The sequence below is a fragment of the Ictalurus furcatus genome, chromosome 12 (genome assembly GCF_023375685.1).
Source record: "Ictalurus furcatus strain D&B chromosome 12, Billie_1.0, whole genome shotgun sequence".
In the NCBI taxonomy this organism is placed as follows: domain Eukaryota; kingdom Metazoa; phylum Chordata; class Actinopteri; order Siluriformes; family Ictaluridae; genus Ictalurus; species Ictalurus furcatus.
In genome coordinates, this window is record NC_071266.1 from 7,002,403 (window position 1) to 7,027,888 (window position 25,486).

Sequence of the window (25,486 nt, forward strand, 5' to 3'; positions counted from 1 at the left end):
TATGTTAGCAAAATAGTAGGGATAGAGCACATTTACATATTTTACTTCAAAGTAGAACTGTATTATCATCCACATAACCTCCAGGTAGAGGTAGTAACAGCGCTGGTTATCTTAAAAAAAAATAAAAATATTTGAATGCCACTCCCATCCTCTCCTAATGTTTTGGTTTTTGCCTGCTCTGGATCCTGAACTTAGTTCTGTTTCAACAAATAATTCATTTAAAAACAACAAATCTTTTTAACTATAGTATAGTGATCAGTACAGATATAAACTGAGACCAAATTCATATCGAAATATTTTGCTCATCTAATGTGGGACGTTTAATGGTGTTTTGCTGAACATCAGAGTGAAAATATAAAAGGGGGGGGGGGGGGGGAGTCCCACTGCCATTATTTTTTGTTGGGTCTACAGGATCGTGGTCCCATTTTACATAGCTCGAGATTACAGTCTGGGTGAATTCTGGAAGAATGTTATTTACAAAATCATATTTATGCGAGATAGACTTCCTTACTTCGCTCCACTAAACTCGTAGCCTGGTGCAAAACTAAAGAAGCAAACATCAGACACGAAACATGTTTTTGCTGAACAAATAGATGTAGAGTAAGTGGCAGATTGTGTGAATTTGACTTTTTTCTGAACCAGCCCACAAGTGTTCACTGCCTCTCTGTGTCCTTGTGGTTCAATAAGCCCGGAACAGCAGCACAGACTCGGACACTGAAATGTATTGTGAGACACAATAATGGCACTTTAAAAAATGTTGACATCCGTGGTCCAAGGTGCTGATCTGCAACTTCTACTTCAGGAGAAACGATAGGCTTGTAGTCACATTTGTTTTAGCTGGACAAGGCTGGTCAGGAATACAAACAGGAGACACAGGCTGACTCACATTAAATGATCCCGATGCCTGGTGGTCTGGCTATAAAACCCAACAACAAATAAATATTAACCAGTCCTGTCTGGAAGCATCTTCTGGCCTCTCCGATCTCATAGTCAACACCACGGCTTTGAACCCTGTAAATGTCCAGAGACCCGTTTGCTCTCCTTTATAGAAGACTCTGAAAGTTCTCGAAGCACCAGAATTTTAATCACTGGTGATCCTGGCTGAAAGAGGAAGGAATAGAAATATGGAAGGACAAAGAGCAAGGAGAAGAGAGGAGGCACTAGAATTTCTGACATTCTTTCTGACAATCTTTCGGACAACCCTTCTTACAATCTTTTTGGCACGGCTCCATGGTAACCGCAACACCGACCCCGCTCCGCCCAGAGGTCATCCTCGTGACCTCGGCCCATGTGTCCGTTTCAGGGTCATAGCATTCCACGCTGTCCAAAAATGTGTTCCCATCATATCCTCCTGTTGGGGAAAAAAAGCAGAAGAAACCAATTAAAAACACTTTCAAACATTTAAAGTCACCAAACATTACCAGCCCATCTCTTTTTCTGCCTTGAAGTTAATAAAAATAAATTAAAAAAAAATAAATAATAATTTTTTTTTTTTTAAATGCAGAGCTTGAAAAACCATCAACCCAAAAAAAAACACTCCACTATCCTGAAGATTTTCCTGTGGCGAAAAACTTACTGTTGCAAAGCGCTGACACTGGAGACTCCTTCCGTAAAACGTTAAAGGTTTACTTCACCAGATCAAGGATGATATGTTTTTGTTTGTTAAATAACAACAGAGTTTCTTAATCCTTTACTCTAGGCTTAGATTGTGTAGATCATCCATCAAACAAGTTCCTGCGAATTAGCGCGCTCGTTAAAACCGATCATTTGAATTACACCTGGAGCTCCTTTCAGAGTCGCGGTATTACAGAAAAGTAATTCACGCCTTCAGATTTGAGAATTCAACAGCTCAGTCATATAAAAAGTTTTGCATATTGACTTTTCTTGCAGCTAATACTGTGCTCAGGATGGAAATTTATTTCAGGCAGTATCGGATCAGCGCAGTCTAACTGCTAGCCAAAAAGAATTACACAACTAGAAACACGCGTTCCTGCCAGATCCATGCCGACTAGCTCCAGTTTGCAGAAAAGTACCATAAGGGTATGTTTTCCTGGCCTGCATACTAGCAATTTTTGGCTGAAACCAAACCCCAAACTCATAAATAACAGCTGAGAATAACGAATGACAGCAGTGTCACCTCCCAGCCACCAGAGGGCATTCATAATGTACTGCATTACATTTTTACATTGTAGAACTGGTGTTTCGGGTCACACTCGAGCCCATAGCGTTATATGTCATTTAAGACACCTGCTTCCACTTCTCTGCTAATTAGCAAGGTCTTCATGAGTTCAATATGGTGGGCTGGTGGAGTCATTTTTTGAGTCATGTTGCCCTGTTTGACATCCTTAATGGTGAGATTTGTATTCTATAAATTTATGCAGGGGAGCAAAGAAGACATCTTCTAGATCAACTTTAACAAAAGATGTGCCCTTGTTGACACAGGGACAGTGGTCTGTCTGAAAAACTAGGGCACGAGGATAGGTAGTTAGAGTTGATGATCTCTTCAATCAATCAGCTAACAAGGAAGTTGGTAATATGAGAGCTAGATATTTCCCCATACCGAGTGCGTAGATGCGTCCTTGGTGGGGGGTGACTCCCAGTGCGCTGCGCCGGTGTCTCATTGATGAGATGAAGGTCCAGCTGTCGGTCTCCACGTCATAGCGCTCCACCGTGTTCAGCTGATTGGTGCCGTCGTAGCCACCCATTACATAGATATGGTTATTCAGTGCGCACACACCTGAGGAAACCGATTACAGTGAATGACTCGACAAAACAAAGTATTACCCAATACACAGGGTGCTGAAAAACAAATTAATGGACAAATTAACTTCCTTGTTTTTCTGACCTCCAGTGACTAATGTAGAATTGAAAAGTTGTTACTATGGTTGTGGAAATATGGGCTTGCTGCAGACGTATCATGACTATGCAGAAAGATGTTGTTAAATGACTGAACTAGAAGGGTTATGGTTTTGGAAATGAAAACAAAGGAAGGTCAGGAAGTGCATAGGAGGTTAAACTTCCGCCTTATTTTAAATGAGCAGAACTCAGTTGTGTCACTATATTATGTAACCAACCGAACTAACTTGAATAATATAATAAAGAGAGTCAATAATTTAGGAATAAAACATGACCAGGTGTGCTGTTAGAGGAAAATAATCACTGACCCAAAGCTGATTCTTTTCCAATTATTTTCCAACAGCATGCCAAAGTTTGTCTCAGGCCACCCCTAACAGTTCCTAAACCAATAATTGCTGGACTAGCAAAAAGTCCGGCAAGGACTCACCTGCTCCGCTGCGGACAGTGTTCATGGGTGCTGTGCCCCTCCATTCGTCTTTCTCAGGGTTGTAACACTCCACCGAACTCAGACGATGCGTTCCATCAAACCCACCCACTGCGTAGAGGAGGCGGTTAATGACAGCCACGCCCACCCCTATTCTCCGGGTCAGCATGGGGGCCACCAGTTGCCACGAGTCTCTTTCCGGGTCGTACCTGCAAGGAACACATACACACAGACACACACACAGACACACACACAGACACACACACAGACACACACACAGACACACACACAGACACACACACAGACACACACACAGACACACACACACGCAGACACACACGCAGACACACACGCAGACACACACGCAGACACACACGCAGACACAGACACACACACACAGACACACACACACAGACACACACACACAGACACACACACACAGACACACACACAGACACACACACAGAATCAGCAGAGCTCCAGCAAAGACAAAGGGCTCAAAAAATATAGAGCCCTGCATTATTATTTACCCACTTGAACTTTTCCCACAGGTTGTAGTGATACAATCTGGAATTGACTTAATCAGGATTATATGTCATGAATCTACACAAGTACTGACGAATATTTCATGTTGAACATCCCACATATCAATATTTAAATCCAATATATAAAAATGGAAAGAATATGGCATTGCCTAGAGTAGGCCATCTACCAAAAGGCAGTGACCTGGTAAAGATGGGATTAGTCAAAGAATCAACCAAGAGCCCAAAAGGAATTCTGAATGAGCCGAACACTACAAAACGTGGGGGAAGTTCATGGGGATGAATATTTATGCACATCATCTTTATTTCCATGCTCTTTGTGATGACGCTTCCTGTTTAGCCAGTATGAATGTGCATCACTATGATTCTCAAAACAGTGGAAAGTTTTCTTCATAAAGATGTGTTTAATAGATTAACAAACCACATACAGTCATTTCTATTACACTATGTAATAGTGATAGAGATATTTGGAAATAGAGATATTTGGAAATGTAAGGAATTATACAGGAACAAAAGATTCTTTCCATTTAAAGATTTGTAGGATCTACACTGCATTAACAGACAGATACTTTGATAGTAGAGCAAATTCCAAATAATAACTAGTTTCTCTTCCTTATTCTTTTAAATCGGCTCTTTCATTATTTGAGGCCCATCGCTGGACTTATAAAACCCACTTCCTCTTCAAGTGTCTGTGGATGAATCATAGTGAGAAAAGGCACGCTGACACCAAAAGCCATATGACTGACAGTCAGAGACAGCAGGAGAGAGAGCAAGAAATAAAAGCCATTTAAGAACCCAACTTTGAGGCTGCAGGGATTTTGGGTACAAACTCAATCCTAAATGCATTACAAAGTCTTACTGTGTTGTAATGCCTTAGTACTAAGAGACAATATAGAATGTACTCAAAGACAGACACCTTTTCAAAGATTTAATCAGGTGAGAGAAGACTTCCAAAATATCCTAGCAGGCAGAGAATAAAAGGGAAAGTGCATGAAGAAACATTAAGGAAAATCTGAGACAAAAGTCTGATGTGACTGCAATTTAATAATAAGCAACTCCTCCATTTTTACCAACTAAAAGAGACAACAGTCCCACCCACTTGATTTGAATTAGCTGACTAGACCAAGGCTTGTACATTCATAGGTTTCAAATTCAAGGTTTATGTAAATAAAGTCAATGTGAAGCAGAACACAAGAGAGTAACAGCTATCTAAAGCAAATGTGCAGTTTTCACATCCCACGTCCTTTCCCCTTCAGTGAATTGCCTGAAGGGGAAAGATTGAGTTGTTTTCAGCTGTCTCACATATTGCCATGGGGCCAAAAATTGTAAACGCTACAGCTAAACCATAGATGGCACCACTGCAAGTGTATCAGGCACAGCAGAACCAAATTTAACGCTGGATTGAGAAACAGTGCAACAGACCTACATATCCAGCCAACTTCTATGTTTGATAAGAAACTGACGGTGATGAACGTTAAAGTCTAAATCTACTCTTTTTCCTAGCAGGAATTCCTCAACCCCTAAGAGGGTTCTCAAATGGAAGTCAGTCGTAAAGGTCAGTCAAGAGAACCTTCTTTCACGGTACACAGTTGTTAACTGTTTAACCACCATCCTCACCTCTCTACGCTGTTATGATGGATGCATCCATGTGAGCCCCCAACGGCGTAGATCATACCATCAATGACCCCAATGCCAATTCGGTTCCGGGGTACACTCATTGGGGCGCATGGGAGCCAGCAATTGTTCATAGGGTTGTAGCAGTCCAGAGTGTTGGAGTCCATGTTGCCATCGGGTGCATTGTTCCTCCCTCCAACGGCGTAGAAGAGCCCGCTGATCACACATGCTGCCAGGCCACTGCGGGGCACCTGAAGATCCGCCAGGCGCAGCCAGGCACCAGTGCCTGGGTTAAACGCCTCGAGGTAGCAGAGTGACTGGCGGAAATAGCCACCGGCTGTGTAGATAAGTTGCGGTACCTTAGGTGTGCGGCATGCCAATGCCTTGGTGGGCTTGTGCAGTGTCAGGTCCTGAAAGATCTGTGCTAGATAATCCTTGCTCTGTGCGTCCCATTCAAAGTGCTCAAGCTGGCGCTGCAGGAAGTGTGGCGGAAGTGAGTGGCACCTCACGGCTTGTAGCAGTGCCTGCATGTATGGCCTCCGCTCGTCACGCTCATACTGCACCCACGCCACGCATGCATGGTATACCTCGGACTCACAGCGTACGTTCAGCTCATCACGGCTGATCAGCGTTACCAGCTGGCATGGAGAGAGATTGAAGAACTCCTCCTGCGTCGCCACCTGGTGGAGTGGAGGAAACGACGGGGGAATGAGTACGATGTTTGAACCATCTGAACAGTTAAACAAAAAATGTTACATGTACCCAAATTTTTACAAAGTGATGTAGGCATTCAGCCAGGGCATATTTAGTGTTCAAGTCTCTTTAGTTTGACAAGTATATGACTATCTTTATAATGACTGATGCTAAGTGGGGATTGATGTGTGCACTTCCCCACACAAGATTGTGAAAATCTTTTACTTTCACCATCATTGTGTAAATCCTACACAATGCTTTGTTTGGACCTCAAGGAATCTCACACTCAGTTAAGTCTTAGACTAAACTACTGTGTGGGGATGGGTCACACAGATTGTAAGCCATCAACATTGCTAGAAAGTTTTTTTTGTTTTATTTTATCACAAAATGTCAGTGGATGGTATGCAATTTTTCCCCTCAGCTATGCACCACACAACAGTGAGAGATCAGAAATTCTTCTTATATTACAAACATGAGAATTATCCTGACTGAGCATCCAGAACAATCAGTTTGACGATTCAACAATAATCACACACATGTATGGCCCACTGATCCTTTTCTTTGTTGAACTGCAGATGTCTGTTGTAAGTATACACTGGAACCTTCATCTAAAGATAAGCGCATAACTAGAACATCTGCTTTAAAAGAGATTAGATATAAGATCACTGCCGAGGTTTAGTGAGAAGAGGAACTAATACTCTCCCTCTGCTATATCAGTGGCACTCCTTCCTCTTGTGAATGAATGCATTATAGATGTACAAGTCATTCACTGAACTACAGTTGACTACTTTTTTTTTTTTTTTTTAAAAACTACACTTTTTTTTTTTTTTAATTGTCTCAAACACAAACCATAACTGATGACGTGTGTCATGTGATTTAAAGTAAATGGCTTCTTTGGACACACCTTTTCCTAGCAGGAAGCTTTCACAGGAACATGTACAATGCAGCAGAACAGGTATGACTACATCTAATCACCCACACATCCATGTACAGTGGTGCTTGAAAGCTTTCTAAGAATTTTCTATATATACCTGCATCATTATCAGATTTTCATCCAATTCCTAAAATTAGACAAAGAACAAAAGTAAACAAATGGTAAAAACATTACACTTTATTGAGGAAAATGATCCAATAATCTGTGAGTGGCAAACGTATGTGAATCTCTAGGATTATCAGTTAATTTGAAGGTGAAATTAGTATCAGGTGTTTTCCACTGTACATATCTGTGAGTGGCAAAAGTATGTGAACCACTATGATTAGCAGTTAAATTGAAGGTGTCTAATTAAATAGAGAAATTAGACTTGGGTGTTTTCAAGCAGCGGGGTGACAATCAGGTGTGAGTGAGTGCCCGGTTTTATTTAAAGAACAGGGATCTATCAAAGTCTGATCTTCATCACACATGTTTGTGGAAGTGTATCATGGCATGAACAAAGGAGATTTCTGAGGACCTCAGAAAAAGAGTTGTTGATGCTCATCAGGCTGGAAAAGTTTACAAAACCATCTCTAAAGAGTTTGGACTCCACCAATCCACAATCAGACATACTGTGTGTACAAATGGAAGAAATTCAAGACTATTATTACCCTCCGCAGGAGAGCTCGACCAACAAGGATCACTCCAAAAGCAAGATGTGTAATAGTCCTCGAGGTCAGGGTTAGGGTGAAAGCCACTGCTCTACAAAAAGAACATTGCTACCCATCTGCAATTTGCTACAGATCACGTGGACAAGCCAGAAGGCTATTGGAAAAATGTTTTGTGAATGGATGAAACCAAAATAGAACTTTTGGTTTACACGAGAAGTGTTATGTTTGGAGAAAGGAAAACACTGCGTTCCAGCATAAGAACCTTATCCTATCTGTGAAACATGGTATTGGTAGTATCATGGTTTGGGCCTGTTTTGCTGCATCTGGGCCAGGACGACTTTCCATCATTGATGGAACAATGAATTCTGAATTAAACCAGCAAATTCTAAAGGATAATGTCAGGACATCTGTCCATGAATTTCAAGAGAAAGTGGGTCATGCAGCAAGACAACGACCTTAAGCACATAAGTTGTTCTACCAAAGAATGGTTAAAGAAGAATAAAGTTAATGTTTTGGAATGGCCAAGTCAAAGTCCTGACCTTAATCCAAAAGAAATGTTGTGGAAGGACCTGAAGCAATCAGTTCATGTGAGGAAAACCACCAACGTCCCAGAGTTGAAGCTGTTCTGTACTGAGGAACAGGTTAAAATTCGTACAAGCCGATATGCAGGACTGATCAAGTTATCAAAAATGTTTACCTGCAGTACTTGCTGCACAAGGGAGTCACACCAGATACTGAAAGCAAAGGTTCACATACTTTTGCCACTCACAAATGTGTAATATTGGATCATTTTCCTCAATAAATAAAAATCAAGTATAACCAAGTATAATATTTTGTCTCATTTGTTTAATTGGGTTCCCTTTATCTACTTTGAGGACTTTTTGGTCATATTTATGCACCACTGTATATATACCCCAACTACATTCACCAAAAGGTAATGCACACTCAGATCTTGGAGGGAGTAAAATCTTGACATTATCCTTATTACTCACCCACTATAGATAGTTTTCCAAATTTACTAGCTAGCCGTATTTTTCACTAGCCAGAACATCATTACCCATTACAACCTTAAATATAATAACTATAAATGGATTAAAAGTATGGGATGTCAATCATTAGTAAACAAAAATCGCTGTGGTATAAGAACCGTATCGGATCGCAAGACATGCAGCGGATAGTGAGGACAGCTGAGAAGATCGTCGGGGTCTCACTTCCCTCCATCATAGACATTTATACCACACGCTGCATCTGCAAAGCCACCAGCATTGTGGATGTCCCACACACCCCTCACACATACTCTTCACCCACCTGCCATCTGGAAAAAGGTACCGAAGTGTTCAGACCCTCGCAGCCAGACTGTCTAACAGCTTCTTCCCCAAGCCATCAGACTCCAAAATACTCAGAGACTGGACTGATACCCACACCCACTCTGAACTGATCACCATCCCACTCCCACTGCAATATTTGCACATTTCTGTATCAACTGTATTGCATTTTTTTTGCTGCTACTGTATTTATAACAAGATCGTATTTACTTTCTTGTCACTATTTATATACCTTACCTGGCTGCTACTGCAATAACTGCTATGTCCTTATTTGGTATAAGCTTATTTGCTGAATACTCATAGTCATTCACTTGACTGAAAACACCAAAACAGCTGATTGGAAAATAATTAACTTCAGAGTGCTTTGTGTCAGGTTGTATTACACCACCCTGTCATTGATTATTTTCCTTTAATATCATGCCCCATTGGATTTTCGCTTCTTAAATAGTAGTTAACGTTATTCCTGATAACTGTATGAGTACTGTATACAGTTTATGCATCCCACTATTCCTCAATCCTGTGACCGTACCAATGTGTCTCACCCACTGTAGCTGAATGATCTGTATCACATGAGAGTCTGACCTGGCTGAAGTTCATGTAGATGTACTCGCGGGCTTTCTGGTGTAGCTCGGTGCAGCCAATCTGCTCAGCGAAGTTAGCGATGCCAATGGCGTTGCTCGGGTCCAACTGCTGCACCAGGAAATCACAGCAGGCCTTCACCACGCTGTCGATCTGATACATCACAGCTCCATTCATCACGTGGATGACGCACTTCTCTCCGACTGAGATGCTTGCCGTGTAGGCAAACTCTATCAGTCGTCCCATTACCTGTCAATTCAAAAATCACACATTGTTGTCTGTTTAGTACTATAAACATCTGTTATGCATTATTTTGCTAATTCTAGGTCTGACGATGCTCCAACCATCCTTGACCGGATCAGCGTGGCATGGTACTAAAACTGGTCATGCGGTCTCGTTGGGAGCAATGACATACACGCTCTCCCCTGTCAATCTCAGAGCATGTTGGTAGCTGATGTGTCATAGGGGAGAGCTTGCTGGTGGGTGGGAACTGGCAGGTAACCAAATTGTGGAGAAAATAGAGTTTGTTGGTGATGGTTGGTCATGTGCTTTGATATAGCTGGAAAGTGAATGAAAAATAAAGTGCTAGAATATTAGGAGCTCCAGCTTCTTCCAGCTTTAACTGAATGTTACGCGCTACCAGTGAAGTTCAAAAGGGTAATAAATGTTTAAGCATTAATAGAAAAAGGGAAACTTAACAGGTCCTCTCTCTCTCTCTCTTTCCCACCCACTCTTAAAGGAATAGTTAACCTAAAAATGAAAATTCAGTCAATTACTCACCCTCACGTCATTCCATGAATGAATTTTCATTTTTGGGTGAACTGTCCTTTTAAGGAAATGAGCAGTATTAGAAATATCCTGTTCATCTAAATCTTAAAGGAGCTTGTTCGTCAAAAATATTGCACAGTATAGATTTGCACAAATATGTTTGCACCCTATTGTCTTTTTATCACTGTGTTTAATCAGTGTATTCCTCTATTTTTTTTTTAATTTAATACATGTAGAAATCCTAGTAATAAAGTTATTTGTTTACATAGAAATCCAATTGACAATTTTTCCCTTATTGCAAATGTAGTTGATCAATCAAGACATTTATTGTACAATGCTTCTAATCTTCATATATGTGCTTCAAAGAACATCAACAACAAGATCAAACTTGTAAATAAACAATTCAATATCAAGGACAGCCCATAATTTCAAAACTATTATCATCCGCATAACTTTCAGCTTTCTGGTACAATTCCACGTCCTGGGTATGTACTTAGCTTCCTAGCCGGTAGCCTATGTTAGCCTACTGTGCGTTTGTGTGGTGAATTCAAACAACCTCGTCTCATCTTGTGCAGAGTGACACCAAAGTGCACTAAAAAGCGATTCCTATTGTCCAAGACAACGATTTCATTGCTTGTTTAAAACATTAATCTGGTTTTAAGTTTATTACTTGTCGAAGTACGAGATGATCCCAATAAAATCTTGGCAGAATTCCATAACAGTCTGTGCGATAACGTGTTGTCCGTATCACATTGTACAATGAAGATCCTCTAAATATAGACCTCCACTTAAAGAAAATGTAAGAAAAAAAAAGTAGACATTATCAATTAGCATGAACTCATGTACAAAATAGAGTCATACAAACACACACATTCTAAAAAATGAGTTTGGGGTAATAATGATGTTTTTTTCTGTTTACGTTTTGCTGATGCTGCTACTATATTCGTAGCCGTCCTGCGAGTTTGGCTTTTTCCTACATTTGAGACGTGCGTCATAGCAGTGGCCATGCTCTGAACTTTTAATAAAATTTCTTACACTGCTGCAACGTTCCTGCCAGTTAACTGTGGTCGCAATGGCACCAAATCTCCTGGCAGTGCGCATATCATATTATGTGTTCTAAGACTGCTGACCTTAACTCATGACTCAACAGCTGAAATTCATTCAATATAAACCTTGCTTTATAGCTTCAATGCAAAACTAAATTCCTTGCAATTCCTTGACTGATAGACTACATGTGGGGTAAGATGAACCAAACCTGTAACGTAATGGAGAAGAATAACACTCCATAAAGAAAGCATAATTATAGTCCTGTTACAGAATACTCATACAGGTAAGAAGTCCAGAGTAATCGACCAAATCGACATCTTTATTGACATCTCTTTGTAATCTTTATCCACGGTTCACAGTTCCTGACACACCATGCCATATCAACATGACACATCAGCTTCCCTGTCTATCACAGAGTAAGATCAGATCTTATCTTCAGAGAAGCACAGTGGGTGGTTGGATATCGCAGGCCACTACACCATATGTATGTAATGAGTACGTCAAGTAGTGCTTCCTGATAATTAATTAGTGTGTAAGAAAAATGTGGGCCACAGTCTCTGTGTCTGGTTGTCCTGGTCAAACACGTTGTGCAAGTGTTTATTATACAAATCTCATTCCTCATTTCTCATAAAGAGGAAAAACCCAAGTCTACATCAGTTAGTGAAAAATCTGATATATTTCTAAACGCAGCTTGCTAGTAAACCTCTTAAAGCAAAGGAATGCAACATAAATTTCACTTTTCAAGATGGTCACTATTTTGTAAATATTTATTCCGGGAAGTATTATGAGATTTACTGCTATTCAGTTCTGTCCGGGCAGATGTAGAAAAAAGAAACACTAATGGAATACCAAATAACACAAATATTGGCCAAAGAAGAAGAGACTCACAATTAAGACAGGATATAAACGAGCGTTTGATTATTAAGATTCTTGCTTGAGGACCTACTGGTGGGATGTTGGTGGAACGCACATCAATCTGATCAGTAGCCTTAAAGCCTTGAACCACTGAGCAAGCCTTGGACAACGAAGATTCCGGGCATTCAAGAGTGAGTGTAGAGTTTACCCTTACCCTACTTTCCCATTAGCAAACACCAGGCGACCACCCGTTTTCTACGTACATGCACAACATGGAGCCATGATTTCAGGGACTATTTATTGTCTGACGCACCGAAATGAAAACAAAACTGATTCATCTTGTCCTGTCGTTAAATGCGTATAGAGACATTAGGAAGAAAAATAAAGCTTTGAAGGAAGTAGCCGAGATCATTAATGCCTCTGGTGAATTGTACAGTTGGCTTGCCTTTTCTAAATCAGCCAATGAAGGCAGTATGAAGCCTTGCATGAGATATGTAAATCAGACCATCAATTTTTACACTGATTAATGCATTATATAATTTGCATTTAACCAGTTTGATTTAAAGGTGATGTATAGCTACTATAAAAAAAAAAAGAAAAAAAAAGGGCAGGACAGTGAACGTCCACAGGCAACAACAGTAGTGTTCACTACATGCCTACAAGAGACAAGCTACAAGTGACATGAGTGACTTGTTGCTGCTAGTGTCAATGTATGATGTGCAATCCAAGAGGACATAGACATATCACTCTGCATGGTCTGCATGTGTGTACACATTTGTATTAGGTGTGTGTGTGTTTTCTGGTTGTACATTACATCTTGTTCCATCAGGAAATATTCAACAGTTTACTTCCTTTCACTCCGGACCATCAGGGCGGCTTCTTTCAGAACTAGTTTTCCTGTTTGCAACACAGCAATAGTGGGGACCTTTTATAGGCGTCTCACATGGGGTTACAGTTAAGAGGTTGACTACGATTATTGGTACTTGTCAGTTTAGACACTTATAAAGGGACTACAAAATTAAAGGGATTTAATGGAGTTGGAGAAATATTAACTGAAAGATTTTAACTGAACATGCAGGGAAAACAAGTATTTTAAGGGCCTGGTAGGGGACCAAACATTTCAGGGGTTTGAGAGGGGACAAAACATTTTAAGATCTTGCAAAGAGAACAAACATTTTAAGGGCCTGAGGTGGCTTTTTGCACATGGTGTAGCTCTACTGGTAATATTCATTCAGTTTGTAGCAGTATAAGACTTCATGCTTTTTGAAATTTAGATGCATCTGCATACAAAATTAGGTAAGTAATTAAAATTATGCAATTGGAAAGGAACTGACCAGCCATAATTTACATTACATGGCAAAATTTCTAAAAAAGTACCATTAAATCACTCACCCGTGGGTGGATCCCTTCGATGGGCACTACCTCCATGCCACACTCCTTCAGGCCATTGGTAAACATGGCGCGGAAGACAGGTGAGGAGGATGCCAGCACCACCTTATGTGCCACAAAGTCCACAGCCTCCAGGTCGTTGTATTTTACTCGCAGCGTGACGTCACAGAGTTGCCGCTCAAGCCGCAGCTCATTCATGATGGCGAAGGCAGCGGCCGTGTGGCTCTCAAGCGTGTAGCTGAACACGCGGTGGCCATTGCGCGTCGACGGCGTCACCTCGGCCTTGCACTCAGTCATCCCTGATGCCGCGTACATGTTCAGCGACGCCCGCGGCCCGGCGCCTTCATCCTCACTCGCCAGTGCGAGATACGTGCAGAGCAACCAAGGATCAAGGTTTACAAAATCCTGGCCAAGTTATCTTTCTTTTGGGGAAAGTGCAAGCAACATTAGGAACACACTATTCCTTTATAGTGCACTGACTTTATCTACTCAGGCTGAAATGTCCTCTTTAGGGCATGCTGTACGCACTATCAAGCACAAACTTCAGTCTGTGGATTACCTCCATGTCAACATGTAATTTACAATCCATTTTGGAGTTTCTGGAAACAAGACATGCCTTTATTAGAAAGCCTGTGATCTGCTTACGTCCTCCTGCTAAATTTAAACATCATCCTGTTACACGAGGCCCATTAACCAAGAAAAGGAAACTGTAAATGACCTCACAAGGAAGGATTCAGAATTTGTGACTTGAGGTGTCGCAATCACAGTAATGGAAGCAACAGCAGAAACTGTGAGAGCTGGAGCAGGAACGGCAATTGCAGGTGAATGGAAGTCCGCTTAGTGTGCAAACATGGGGCACATTTACGCTCCTGCTGGACTGGGACTATATCAACACAGACTTTCTAAAACGGCATTTAAAACAAAGAATGTCAGGTCAGAATCTGCTAACAAGCCTAAATTCTAAAGGCTTGTAAAAAGGCTTGTTAAAAGCTCATTGCCTCAAAGATTTTCTCACTACAGTAATAAAACCAGGCCTAGCCGGTTTCCAGTGTGGACAAAGTGTCAGAAGTTAATTAGTCTGTGCCCCCACCCTCTTCAAGGTAAAACACAGCGGATCACTCCGGGACGGAATGGCTTAGGAAAGATGGTGGATTTCAATCGGTCTTCATTGACTGCTTACTCGAATACCTAAGGGACAAGAAACCGAGAGAGAAAGGATCAGACTGAAATCACGCACACTTTAACATCACATCAACATGAAAATACCCAACTTTCTTAGAAAACAGATATTTATGTCCACACATCTATGCTCTGCAATAAATATTACCAACACCACACATACCTGCATGAGGTCAAGTCAAATACACATGGAAGTAAGGCGCCACAGATCTCTCTTAGCTACACGCTGCGTGTTTACTTGGTGTGTGAGAATGAAACTGAGACGGAGCTGCTATTTAGGACAGGTGACTCTAAGTAGGGCTTTGCGCCTATCTGTCAGTGTGACTGCGGTGTTTCCTGGAGTCACAGGACCTCTCTGACATCAGCAGAATTGTAGCCTACTGAAAGCATAGGAGTGTGTCTCAAATCATCATCGTGAGTGCATGAAAAGACCTATATAGTAAACTAACTAATTTTAAGACTTTTTCCTAAGGTGTCCAATTAAAAGTTGGTTAGCTATTTGTGTAGAAATATAAAGATTCAAAATACAAGAACTTTATTATAATATGTAGGGCTGGGCGATATGATGATATAATATCAATATCATGATAAATAATATAGTAATATATCCATCCATTTTCCATACCGCTCATCCTACACAGGGTTGTTGAGCCTATCCTAGGGAACTCGGGGCACAAGGCGGGGGATACCCAGCACGGGGTGCCAACCATCGCGGGGCACAATCACACACTACGGACAATTGGAAATGCCAGTCAGCCTACAACGCGCGTCTTTGGACTGGGGGAGGAAACCGGAGTACCTGGAGGAAACCTTCAAAGCACAGGGAGAACATGCAAACTCCACACACACAGGACAGAAGTGGGATTCGAACCCCCAACCCTGGAGGTGCAAGACATGTTTGCCTCGGACAAGGAAATTCCTAGTTTGCTCGTTCTCATGGATAAAGACCACCGTTTAAGAATTGTGCAATATACTGAGCAGCATTGGGACAAAATAGAAAATGTCATAAAAATAGGTCATATAGAAACTATCACAAATAAATACAACAACAACAAAAAAGTACTACTTCTCAGGATGCACTTATCATGCTTGTTGTATTTTTCCATGATGATCTGTACATTATTTTTTGTCTCGGTGTGAGGTGACGTACTGCTCATGTTGTGCTAGCAGGAGAGTTATATGACACATGTTCTCTGCGGTTTATTTTGCTCAGCTTAATTAGTGTTTCCACATAACTGCCCGTTCCTGAAGATTGTCTGTAAATGCGCCTAGTAAAAACCGCTCTACAGATACTGTTCTTGTGTGTCAACTGATGCGTGTAGTGCAGCATGTGGTGAGATTTGGAAAGAGCAGCTTGTGCTATAATTACAGCATCAAGGCACGACTGTGAAGCGCATCAAATTTAAACTTGCGCAACAATGCTTATCAATACAGACTAGGTTATTTTGTCTGGTTCTGGTTGTTGAAACACCTTGTCTGTCAGGCAGCTATGAATAATAAAACAAACAGCCCAGACATGAAATCTGCTTGTCTCAGGTGCCCGGGTTATACCAGGGACACACTAAATGATTTTTAAAAAATCTTAGCCGATTTTAAAACCGTGGGAGACCACAGATATAAGGACAGTTTCAAACGATTTTTTACATTATAATCCTCCGTATGCACACGCTAGACGATTCGGCCAGACCGCGAGACCACACACACCTGTCTATTGTAGTAACGATTTCACAGTAACGAACATAGTAACGATCTCGAGGATCTCCACCTCATTTACACAGCAGAAAATTATTTAACTCTCTCGCTCTCTCTCTCAAGAACCAGAGAGCACAGCATCCTAGGCTCAATATGCTGTTAAAATTTTCTTCGGTTGTCTCTATTGCGGAACCATACTCCACATTCGTGGCATGTTTGTGGCTGCCATGTTTCCGCCATCAAAGCACGCAACACCTGGTTGGTGAGCCTTGCTCGCTCTCATTGGCTATTGCGGGTATCCCGCCTCATACGTGTTTGATATTTACGATTTTGGATCGGGGAGGCTCCGGCTCAGTCCCGAGCTGTAAAATAATCATAAATGACACCACACAATTGAGTGAATTTTTTGGGCAAAAAGTCGGCAGCGACAAGACTCGAATTGTCCCCGATGGTTGGAGAGGGTGGAAATCGGGCTTAAAATCTTCAAGTGTGTGGCCAGCCACTTGCCCATTTTCCTCCCCTAGATGGTAATTATCTACGTACGGCACCACCAGCAATCGATTTGAGACACAGCCAATGTATAGCCCACAGTGTAAAGTGAAAAGGTTGTGTGCAAACAACACAAAGCAGCTCCACCCATTAAAACAAACGGCACTAACGAATGATGTTTTGCTAAATGGTTTCATTTTCATTTTAGCTTGAGACTAGATTTGAACTGAAATGGGATCAGAGTGCACAAAATCAGAGCAAGCGAACTGACTTCAATTAGTGCCACTGACATTTCTGAACCTGAAAATGTTTTTGCTTAATCTTGAATTTAAACTCTACACTGAAACAATGAACCAATTTCAATATGCCAGTTTTTCCAGAGGTTTCTTTACTCGGTCACCATGATCGTTCATTCTGAACGCAGCCAAATATCCATTTCCACCCGCACTGCCAGGCCAAACTTTTGCCACATTAATCATCCAAGCACAGAATGTCTCAGGATGCACTTGAACTCCTTGTTGTGTTGTTATCTGATAAGCTGTGATTTTTAAGTTGCTAATTCCACCTAACCCTGCAACAGGAGTAAGTGATCCAGGAAGAACGGTGTTTAAAAGGGACTAACGTTACATCACAGAGTAAATCAGAGAAAAATAGATCATTCTTGCTGGAGACAATTTAGATTAGATGGTCATTTTGCACTGGACCTAATGACCTTTGCACAGATTTGTTTTACTTGTTCGAAAGCAGGAGACAGAGTCAGCAAATGTGATCTTGAAAGAAAGAAAAAAAAAAATCGCAAGTTAATGGTTTTGGCAAGGCGCCTTCAGCAGTGACTCAACGGACACAGAGTTGACTTTATTGAAGTGAGAGGAAATAAGAGAACAGAACATTATGTACAACACGTAAAACTAAATAAATAACAGCCTGTTACAACGTTAAAGCCTATAATAGCGGTATGTATACCAAAATGACATATTCTCTCCCTGCCTATTAATTATGTGAACCGTGTGCAGAAAGTAAAAACGGCAGCACATTGTGCTCAAAACCAAATTAAAGCTAAAATAACACACTGAAAGGTAAATATTAACTCACAGCACTCGAAGTGCCAAACCTATGATAAATGATGACAGCTCAACACTTAAACGTAATAATAGCACTCTTTACAGAAGTAAAGAAATTCTTAATATGGCATTTCCATCCACAGAAGACAACCTGAACAGTGTTAAAGTGCAGATTTAAAACGTCTTGAATTGTATAAAGAAAAATCTCCCTGGGTTTATTAAAATCGCAGTTTTAATTTATGCTTGTTTTTAAGATGTTGAGGTTTCGGATCAGGAAATATTCAGCTATACTAGAACAATCAGTTTGACTAGCCTGTACAGCCTAAACAGTCCCTCAAGGGTTCTGTGATCGCAGAAACTCTGCAATATTCAGAGAAGCTTGCAATGTTTCAAAAGTACCGCAGATTTGGGCCAAGATGCGTCATGTGACGTCATTGCAACGCACAGTCAGCCAAAGCCCTCTTCGATTCACGTGTGTCAAACACGAGTACAGCTAACAGGTCTTATTTACCAGACTGTACAGGATTTTGCAGAGTTTTTTTTTGCATGATTGTTGGCTAAAAGTTCTTGATTTTGCTGCGGCTTTTTCTCTCAAAATTTGTGATGCACAATTTCTTTTTTGGGTGCTTTTTTTTGCAGAAAACTTCTTGAACTGGCGAAACGGCATTTTTGTCAGTAAATGTGACTCATGTTTGACGCAAGCGAATCGTAGGGGGTTTTGGCTGAATGCGCACTGTGATGAAGTCACATGACATGTCTCGGCCCAATTCTGCAGCGAAGTTTGCTTGATTTTGCGTTGTTTTCTGCGATCTGCAAACCCCTGGAGGGACTGACCATGCAACTCAATTCTGTGCAATTGCCCTGCAGGTTGCGTCGCAGATTTCGGAAAAAAAAAAAAAAAAAACAGTAGAAAAATCAAGCATTTTGGCCACAACAATCTCACACACACAAAAAAAAATGTTGCGAAATCCTGTACGGATTGACTAACTATAAAAGAAAGGAAACGCCCACTACCATAATGAGTTTCAGCTCCATATGAAAAAAAATCAACACCAGAGGCGGGGCTTTTTATTACAAACCTACGCAGGTCTGTACAGGAAGTAAGTCTGGAATGACTAACGACTCGTTTCAGCTGTTCAGAATCACTTCCTTCTTTTGAGAGTCAATAACTCAGTTTGTCATGTGCTTTGATTTTTGAAACTTTGCAGACGTTTTTACGTTCACAAACGGCTCTATAACACACTATGTGAAAGCTGATATCTGAAAAAGCATAATAATAGGTGTATAATAACTTTAACACGCACACAAAATATTGCAGAGCTCCAGGATTTATGCAATGCTACCCTGAGGGTTCCTACAGCACTTCAGGAAAACACACCATGTACAGATTAAAACGCTGGACAGCGGTGGGCCGTGATGCAGGAGTTACGACATGGCGAAGTTAAAGCGCAAAGTCCTTCATCTTGAAGACTTTCCTGTGGTGGAAAACTCCCTGCCTGAGGGGAAAAAAAAAAAAAGCTAGGGCTGACACTAGAGACTCCTTCCATTAATGTGAAGTGAAATATCTCCTTACAGAAAACACCATCATATTATATCGTTGTCTTTTTACTTTGTTGTGGTTTGTTTAAATGTGTTTAAGCTTAGTCTTAGATTAACGTATACGTCCGCCTCTACGCAAGCTGTTGCTATAGAAACGATAAGGCGCGCATTAATATAGACCTGTGATTTGAACAACAGCCGGAACTATTGTCAGAGCTGCTGATATAGACAATTCATCAACACCTCCTGACCAAACAGAATCGAGAACTGAACAGCAGCAAGGAAAAAAACATCAGCAATACTTAAAGCATCCTGACACAGCAAGAACAAGTGATGTAAACACCACGGAAAGAACAAAGTGTTCGTTTCGCAGTTTCACTTTAAAACATAAACGACCTTACAGCATTCACTATTCCTGCTCCAAACTGCCGACTGGTTCATGCACTTGTATAGACGAGTGGACGTGTTACAAATCCACAAACCAGGCATGAAACACTGCACAAAAACATCCCGCAGTCTTTTCCCTTATTAATCTTCTTCTTATACATCCCTAACACAGCCAAACACAGCCCCCAAAATAATGCAGAACAGCACTGCACAAACACACACCCACGTAAAAGTGTTAGGGATAATCTGTACTCACAAAGCCGCCTTTTCAAAGTGACACGACTGGATTCTTGCATTGCTTTCCGAACTCCATATGAGAGCGAGGGAAAGCCATAAAGTCACCATGACTAAGCATTGCGATCCGGAACGCCAAAATAAAAGCTGGGCTGTGTCCCAAATATCTTCCTCCTTCCCTATACAGGCTTGCTTTTATTTCCTCCCCCTAATCAACTGCAAAAGCCTCAACCTCAATATACAGGAGTTAATTACCTAATCTTACTTGGGGGGGTCTGGGAAAACTGAATAGTCGATTATACACACGTATAGGCATTGTTATGACACACTATGTAGTACACGAGTGCGCATTTTTTAAAGAGCAGTTTTTGATGGTTGCATGACGTTGCTGAACATGGCGGCGCACAGGGAGAAGTACAGCCGCATTTGATAAACAATAGCGTCTGGGCGAAAGTGAAGCCTTTAAAGTGCATGTTTGAGGCAAGTTGCGGATATGTATTAATTATAATTAATTATGTTGTAATATAGAGAACGCAGAGGCTTGTAACTACGCGGGTTTATCGCGAAACTGCAGAGTTAGCGACCTAGTGGATCACTTCCGCATTCTCTGTGTCAGGTAAAGAGGACTTTTATACAAACAAAGGAACAACAACAACGATGGAAAGACACTTTCACTTTCTATTCTTATTTTGTACTATTGGACAGCGCCCCGTCAGCTGTCAATCAGTTCAACACAATAGGTACTTAACATGTTTGTTTTTAGTTATTTATTTAACAGCGCTCTTGAACTCTCGAATTTGATTGGTCAGAATTTGTTGATTTATTTTCTAGAACAGTACATTTTCTGCTTTTTTTTTTTTTTAAACTTCTTTTAAATTTTTATTAACTTAAAAGAAGAATCTGGTGAGGGAAAGGAAAAACTTTCTATAAAGCTGCTATAATGTATCATGTATAATGATATAATAATGTCTATGAAAGTTGCCTCATTAATTGATTAGAAAAAATATGTTTTAATAACACCAAAAGAAGCAAAAATGCTCTGGAAAACAAACAAACAAACAAACAGTCTCTCTGATCTTCCAGTATCAAGACTAGCATAATAATGTGTAATATTGTATATTAAATGTTGTTGTCAGATAACTGTAAATGTTTTAGTAGTCTATTATGCCAAGATATTTAATCTGTAATAGCAATACTATTAATATAGGTTTTAAACAAGCTATAAATGTTGATATTATTGATTTGTTATCATATTATATTGTCAAAAATACAACTGATGCCAGTAATTCAGCCTAAACAGCTTGATGATGATCAGTTTCTAGAATAATAAAAGTTTAAAAAGTTATTTATAATTCATTTGAATTATATTAATTTGTTAATAATTATGTACAACTTTTTCACACCCATTTTTAAAATGTTCTTATTCTTATTTAGAGACATTATAGGTACTTCATTGGCATAATCATTGCAGATAATAAGTCACTAAAGGAACATTTTGGTGAAAAATCAAATTTGCACAGTCAATCAAAGTCCAACCACTGCAGGTTTAGTTTGGAGCTGGAGCTATGATGCAATGTAGGTAATAAGTAATTATAGTCTCATCTAAAGTCTTTTTCTGTAAATACAGTCATGTGAAACAATAAATACATCCCATGGAAATTGTTTTTGTTTGACATATTTGGAGAAGCAAATATTTGATCCTCTTTGAAACAGTGCCTATTAATAAAGTTGATGCACTCTGTCAGATGACACATAAAATTGACATTTTGTAGTAATTTTCACAGTTTAAATTAACAAAAAAACAGATCAGTCGCATGGAAAATGTAAGTACACCCCTGCATTTATCACAGCTTCAAATCCATAAACTTAGAATCAGGTGTTCAAGATTGGGTGCCAGTGATTAGAAGCTGAGTGCAGGTGGAACCTGTCTTATTTATTCCCCTTTCATATCTAGTATCTGGTGTTCCCTTTGCTATTGATGTGTGTGGTGTCATCATGCCAAGATCTAAAGAGTTCAGAAAAGGCCTTTCTGAACAGAAAGGCCTTCAGAAAAAAATGTTGTGGATGCCTATGAGTCTGGCAAGGGATTTAAAAGATCTCCAAATTATTTGAAATACATCATTCCACTGCAAGGAAATCATCTACAGGTGAGGCAGATTTCAAACGACTGCAGATTTCTCCAGGACTGGCTGTCCCAGCAAATTCAGCCCAAGAGCAGACCATCTGATGCAAAAAGATGTCTCCCCAAATCACCCAAATTTCATAACAGGATCTGCTAGTAAGTCTTGCAACTGTTGGTGTCAAAGTGCATGCTTCTACAATCAGAAAGAGATTTTGTCCTGCATGGGAGGCGTGCCAGGAAAAAGCCTTTGCAAGACTACAGTTTCCCAAAGACCAGGCCTTTTGGAATAATGTGCTCTGGATAGACGAATCAAAGATAGAGTTGTTTGGCCACAGTAACAGCAGACATGTTTGGCACAGACAAAAGACAGCTTTTCAGGAGAAGCACCTCATACCAACTGTGAAGCACTGTGGTGGAAATGTTATGGTTTGTGTTTGCTTCACTGCCTCAGGGACTGGACAGCTTACATTCATTGATTCAACTATGAATTCTGCATCATATCAAAGAGTGCTTGAAGATAATGTGAGGCCATCTGTCTGAAGGTTGAAGCTGAAATGAAAGTGGACCTTTCAACAGGATAATGATCCTAATCACACTAGCAAATTCAATTCAATTCAGTTTTATTTGTATAGCGCTTTTAACAACGGACATTGTCCCAAAGCAGCTTTACAGAAATATATGAATTTGGAATATAGATTTTAAATGTATGAATTTGTCCCTAATGAGCAAGCCAGAGGTGACAGTGGCAAGGAAAAACTACCTGAGACAATATGAGGAAGAAACCTAGAGAAGAACCAGACTCAGAAGGGAACCCATCCTCATCTGGGTGACAACGGATAGTGCAATTACAAATAAATCCCTTCTATACATGTGCTAATACTTCATGGTCAAATAGTGCAGTTGTGTATCCAGGAAAATTCATTACATTTTTTTACATGAAGTCTGTTTTGTTGAATGTCTCCACTGTTCACTGATGGAGACTTGAGTGCAAAACTGTTTGTGGTAATTGCAGTGCTGAGGCTATAATAGTAATTGTAGTCCTAGGCATCATAGCATAACTGTTCACATGAATTGAGGTCCAAAGCTATCTTTATGGTTTTTAAGTGGTACCATCCTCAGCAATCCCAGTGACCTCCAGGCTGCCCCACGTGGGGCTATCCTCAGCAGCAGCATGTAACTTCCATCTGAACTCCAACCAGAAGTAGGGCATCAGGATGGATCCGGTAGTTCCGGAGAGCAGAAGGGGTCAGGATCACTGGCATCTCAGGAGTATTGTGTGTAGCTCAACAGAAAGAGAGCGGGAGAGAGAGGGAAAGAGAGAGAGAGAGATTATTAAGTATGCTTATTGTCCTGTAATGTTTAAGGACAATGTACTTTGTGTGAGTGCAAGCAGGGACTCTGGCAAGACTAGCTATGATAGCATAACTAAAGGGAGAGCCAGAAGATAACACAGATATAGAGGGAACATAAGGCGGCCAGCCATTCCACCATCAACAAACCTCGGTGAACGCGTGAGACTGGGGTGGCGACAGCATCCAAACATCCCAGTTCACCACAACACTCTATACCTGTGAGCCCTCTAGATCTGCTCCTTTACCCAAAGAAAATCTATTCACAAAAAGCTTGACTACACAAATATGTTTTCAGCTTGGACTTAAACACTGAGACTGTGTCTGAGTCCCAAACACTATTTGGAAGGCTGTTCCATAACTGTGTGACTTTGTAAGAGAAAGGTCTTCCCCCTGCACCTTTTAATCGATGTAGGCTTGGTGGATCATAAAAGACCAAAAGTTTGCTTAGATACTGTGGCGTAAGACCATTCAGTGCTTTATAGGCCAATAGTAGTATTTTATTATCAATGTGAAATTTTACTGGGAGCCAGTGCAGTGTGGATAAGAGCGGGGTGATGTGGTCATATCTTTTGGTTCTAGTAAGGACTCTTGCAGCTGCATTCCGGACTAACTGGAGCTTGTTTATGCTCCTACTGGAACATCCAGACAATTACAATACAATAATCATTATAATAATCCAACCTAGAGGTGACGAAAGCATGAACTAATTTTCCTGCATCGTGTAGTGACGTTATATTTCTTATCTTAGCAATATTTCTGAGATGAAAGAAAGCTATCCTAGTAATATTATCTACATGAGTGCCAAATGAAGGACTGGGGTCAATAATCACACCAAGCACTTTTACTGCTGCACATGATGAAACAGAAAGGACATCCAGAGTTACTATGTAATCAGAGAGCTTACTTTTAGCTACACGTGGTCCTTGTACAAGTACTTCTTTCTTATCAGAATTAAGTAAGAGGAAGTTAATAAGCATCCAGTGTCTAATGTCCTTTACACATTCCTCAACTTTATTAAGCTGCTGTCTGTCCTCTGGCTTCTCTGAAACATACAGCTGTGTATCATCAGCACAACAATGGAAACTAATTCCATGTTTACGAATAATTTGACCTAGAGGTAGCATATATAAAGTAAAAAGCAGTGGGCCTAAAACAAACTTTACCTCAGTATGCACAGAGAAATCTCCACTGACATCTACGAACTGATTGGTCGAATAAGACCTGAGCCAGGAGAGGACTGTTCCCTTAATGCCAACAACGTTTTCTAGTCTATCAAGGAGAATAGTATGATCAATGGTATCAAAAGCTGCACTAAGATCAAACAACACAAGCAAGGAGACACAACCCCGATCAGAGGCCAGTAGTAGGTCATTTACCACTTTAACCAGCGTTGTCTCTGTGCAATGATGAGGCCTAAATCCTGACTGATACATTTCATGAATGTTATTCCTATGTAGGTCTGAGCATAACTGCTGTGTTACAACCTTTTATTAAGCTCTTGGAGATAAAAGGGAGATTTGATATATGTCTATAGCTGGACAATTGATAGGGGTCGAGGTCAGGTTTTTTAATCAGGGGTTTAATTACTGCTAGTTTAAATGATTTAGGTATATAGCCAGTGCTTAGGCAAGAATTATATTTAGAAGGGTTTTGATTACTTCTGAAATAATCAGTTTGAAGAAACATGTATGTATCTACATGTAGGATCTAGTATACAAGTTGATGATTTTGATGAAGAAATTAATGAAATTAGTCCGG

At 40.5% G+C, this 25,486-nt stretch overlaps 1 protein-coding gene across 6 annotated transcripts; it reads right to left on the reverse strand.

Moving 5' to 3' along the window:
* Window positions 1-934: 934 nt before the first annotated feature.
* keap1b (kelch-like ECH-associated protein 1b) lies at window positions 935-20,594 on the reverse strand. 6 transcript variants are annotated; one of them, XM_053638028.1, is made up of 8 exons: window positions 20,277-20,594; window positions 13,677-14,861; window positions 9,618-9,863; window positions 5,440-6,116; window positions 3,284-3,489; window positions 2,561-2,737; window positions 1,211-1,351; window positions 935-1,101 (listed from the first exon to the last, which is right to left on the reverse strand). In XM_053638028.1, exons 2-8 carry the CDS (start codon window positions 13,986-13,988, stop codon window positions 1,082-1,084), a joined length of 1,779 nt encoding a protein of 592 aa, XP_053494003.1. In that variant the 5' UTR covers window positions 13,989-14,861; window positions 20,277-20,594; the 3' UTR covers window positions 935-1,081. The 6 variants fall into 6 exon arrangements, with proteins under 6 accessions (XP_053494003.1, XP_053493999.1, XP_053494002.1 ...); XM_053638024.1 differs by adding an exon at window positions 15,016-19,590 and having other exon boundaries at window positions 935-1,351; window positions 20,277-20,593; XM_053638027.1 differs by lacking the exon at window positions 20,277-20,594 and adding exons at window positions 15,016-15,229; window positions 15,478-20,270 and having other exon boundaries at window positions 935-1,351.
* Window positions 20,595-25,486: the final 4,892 nt, after the last annotated feature.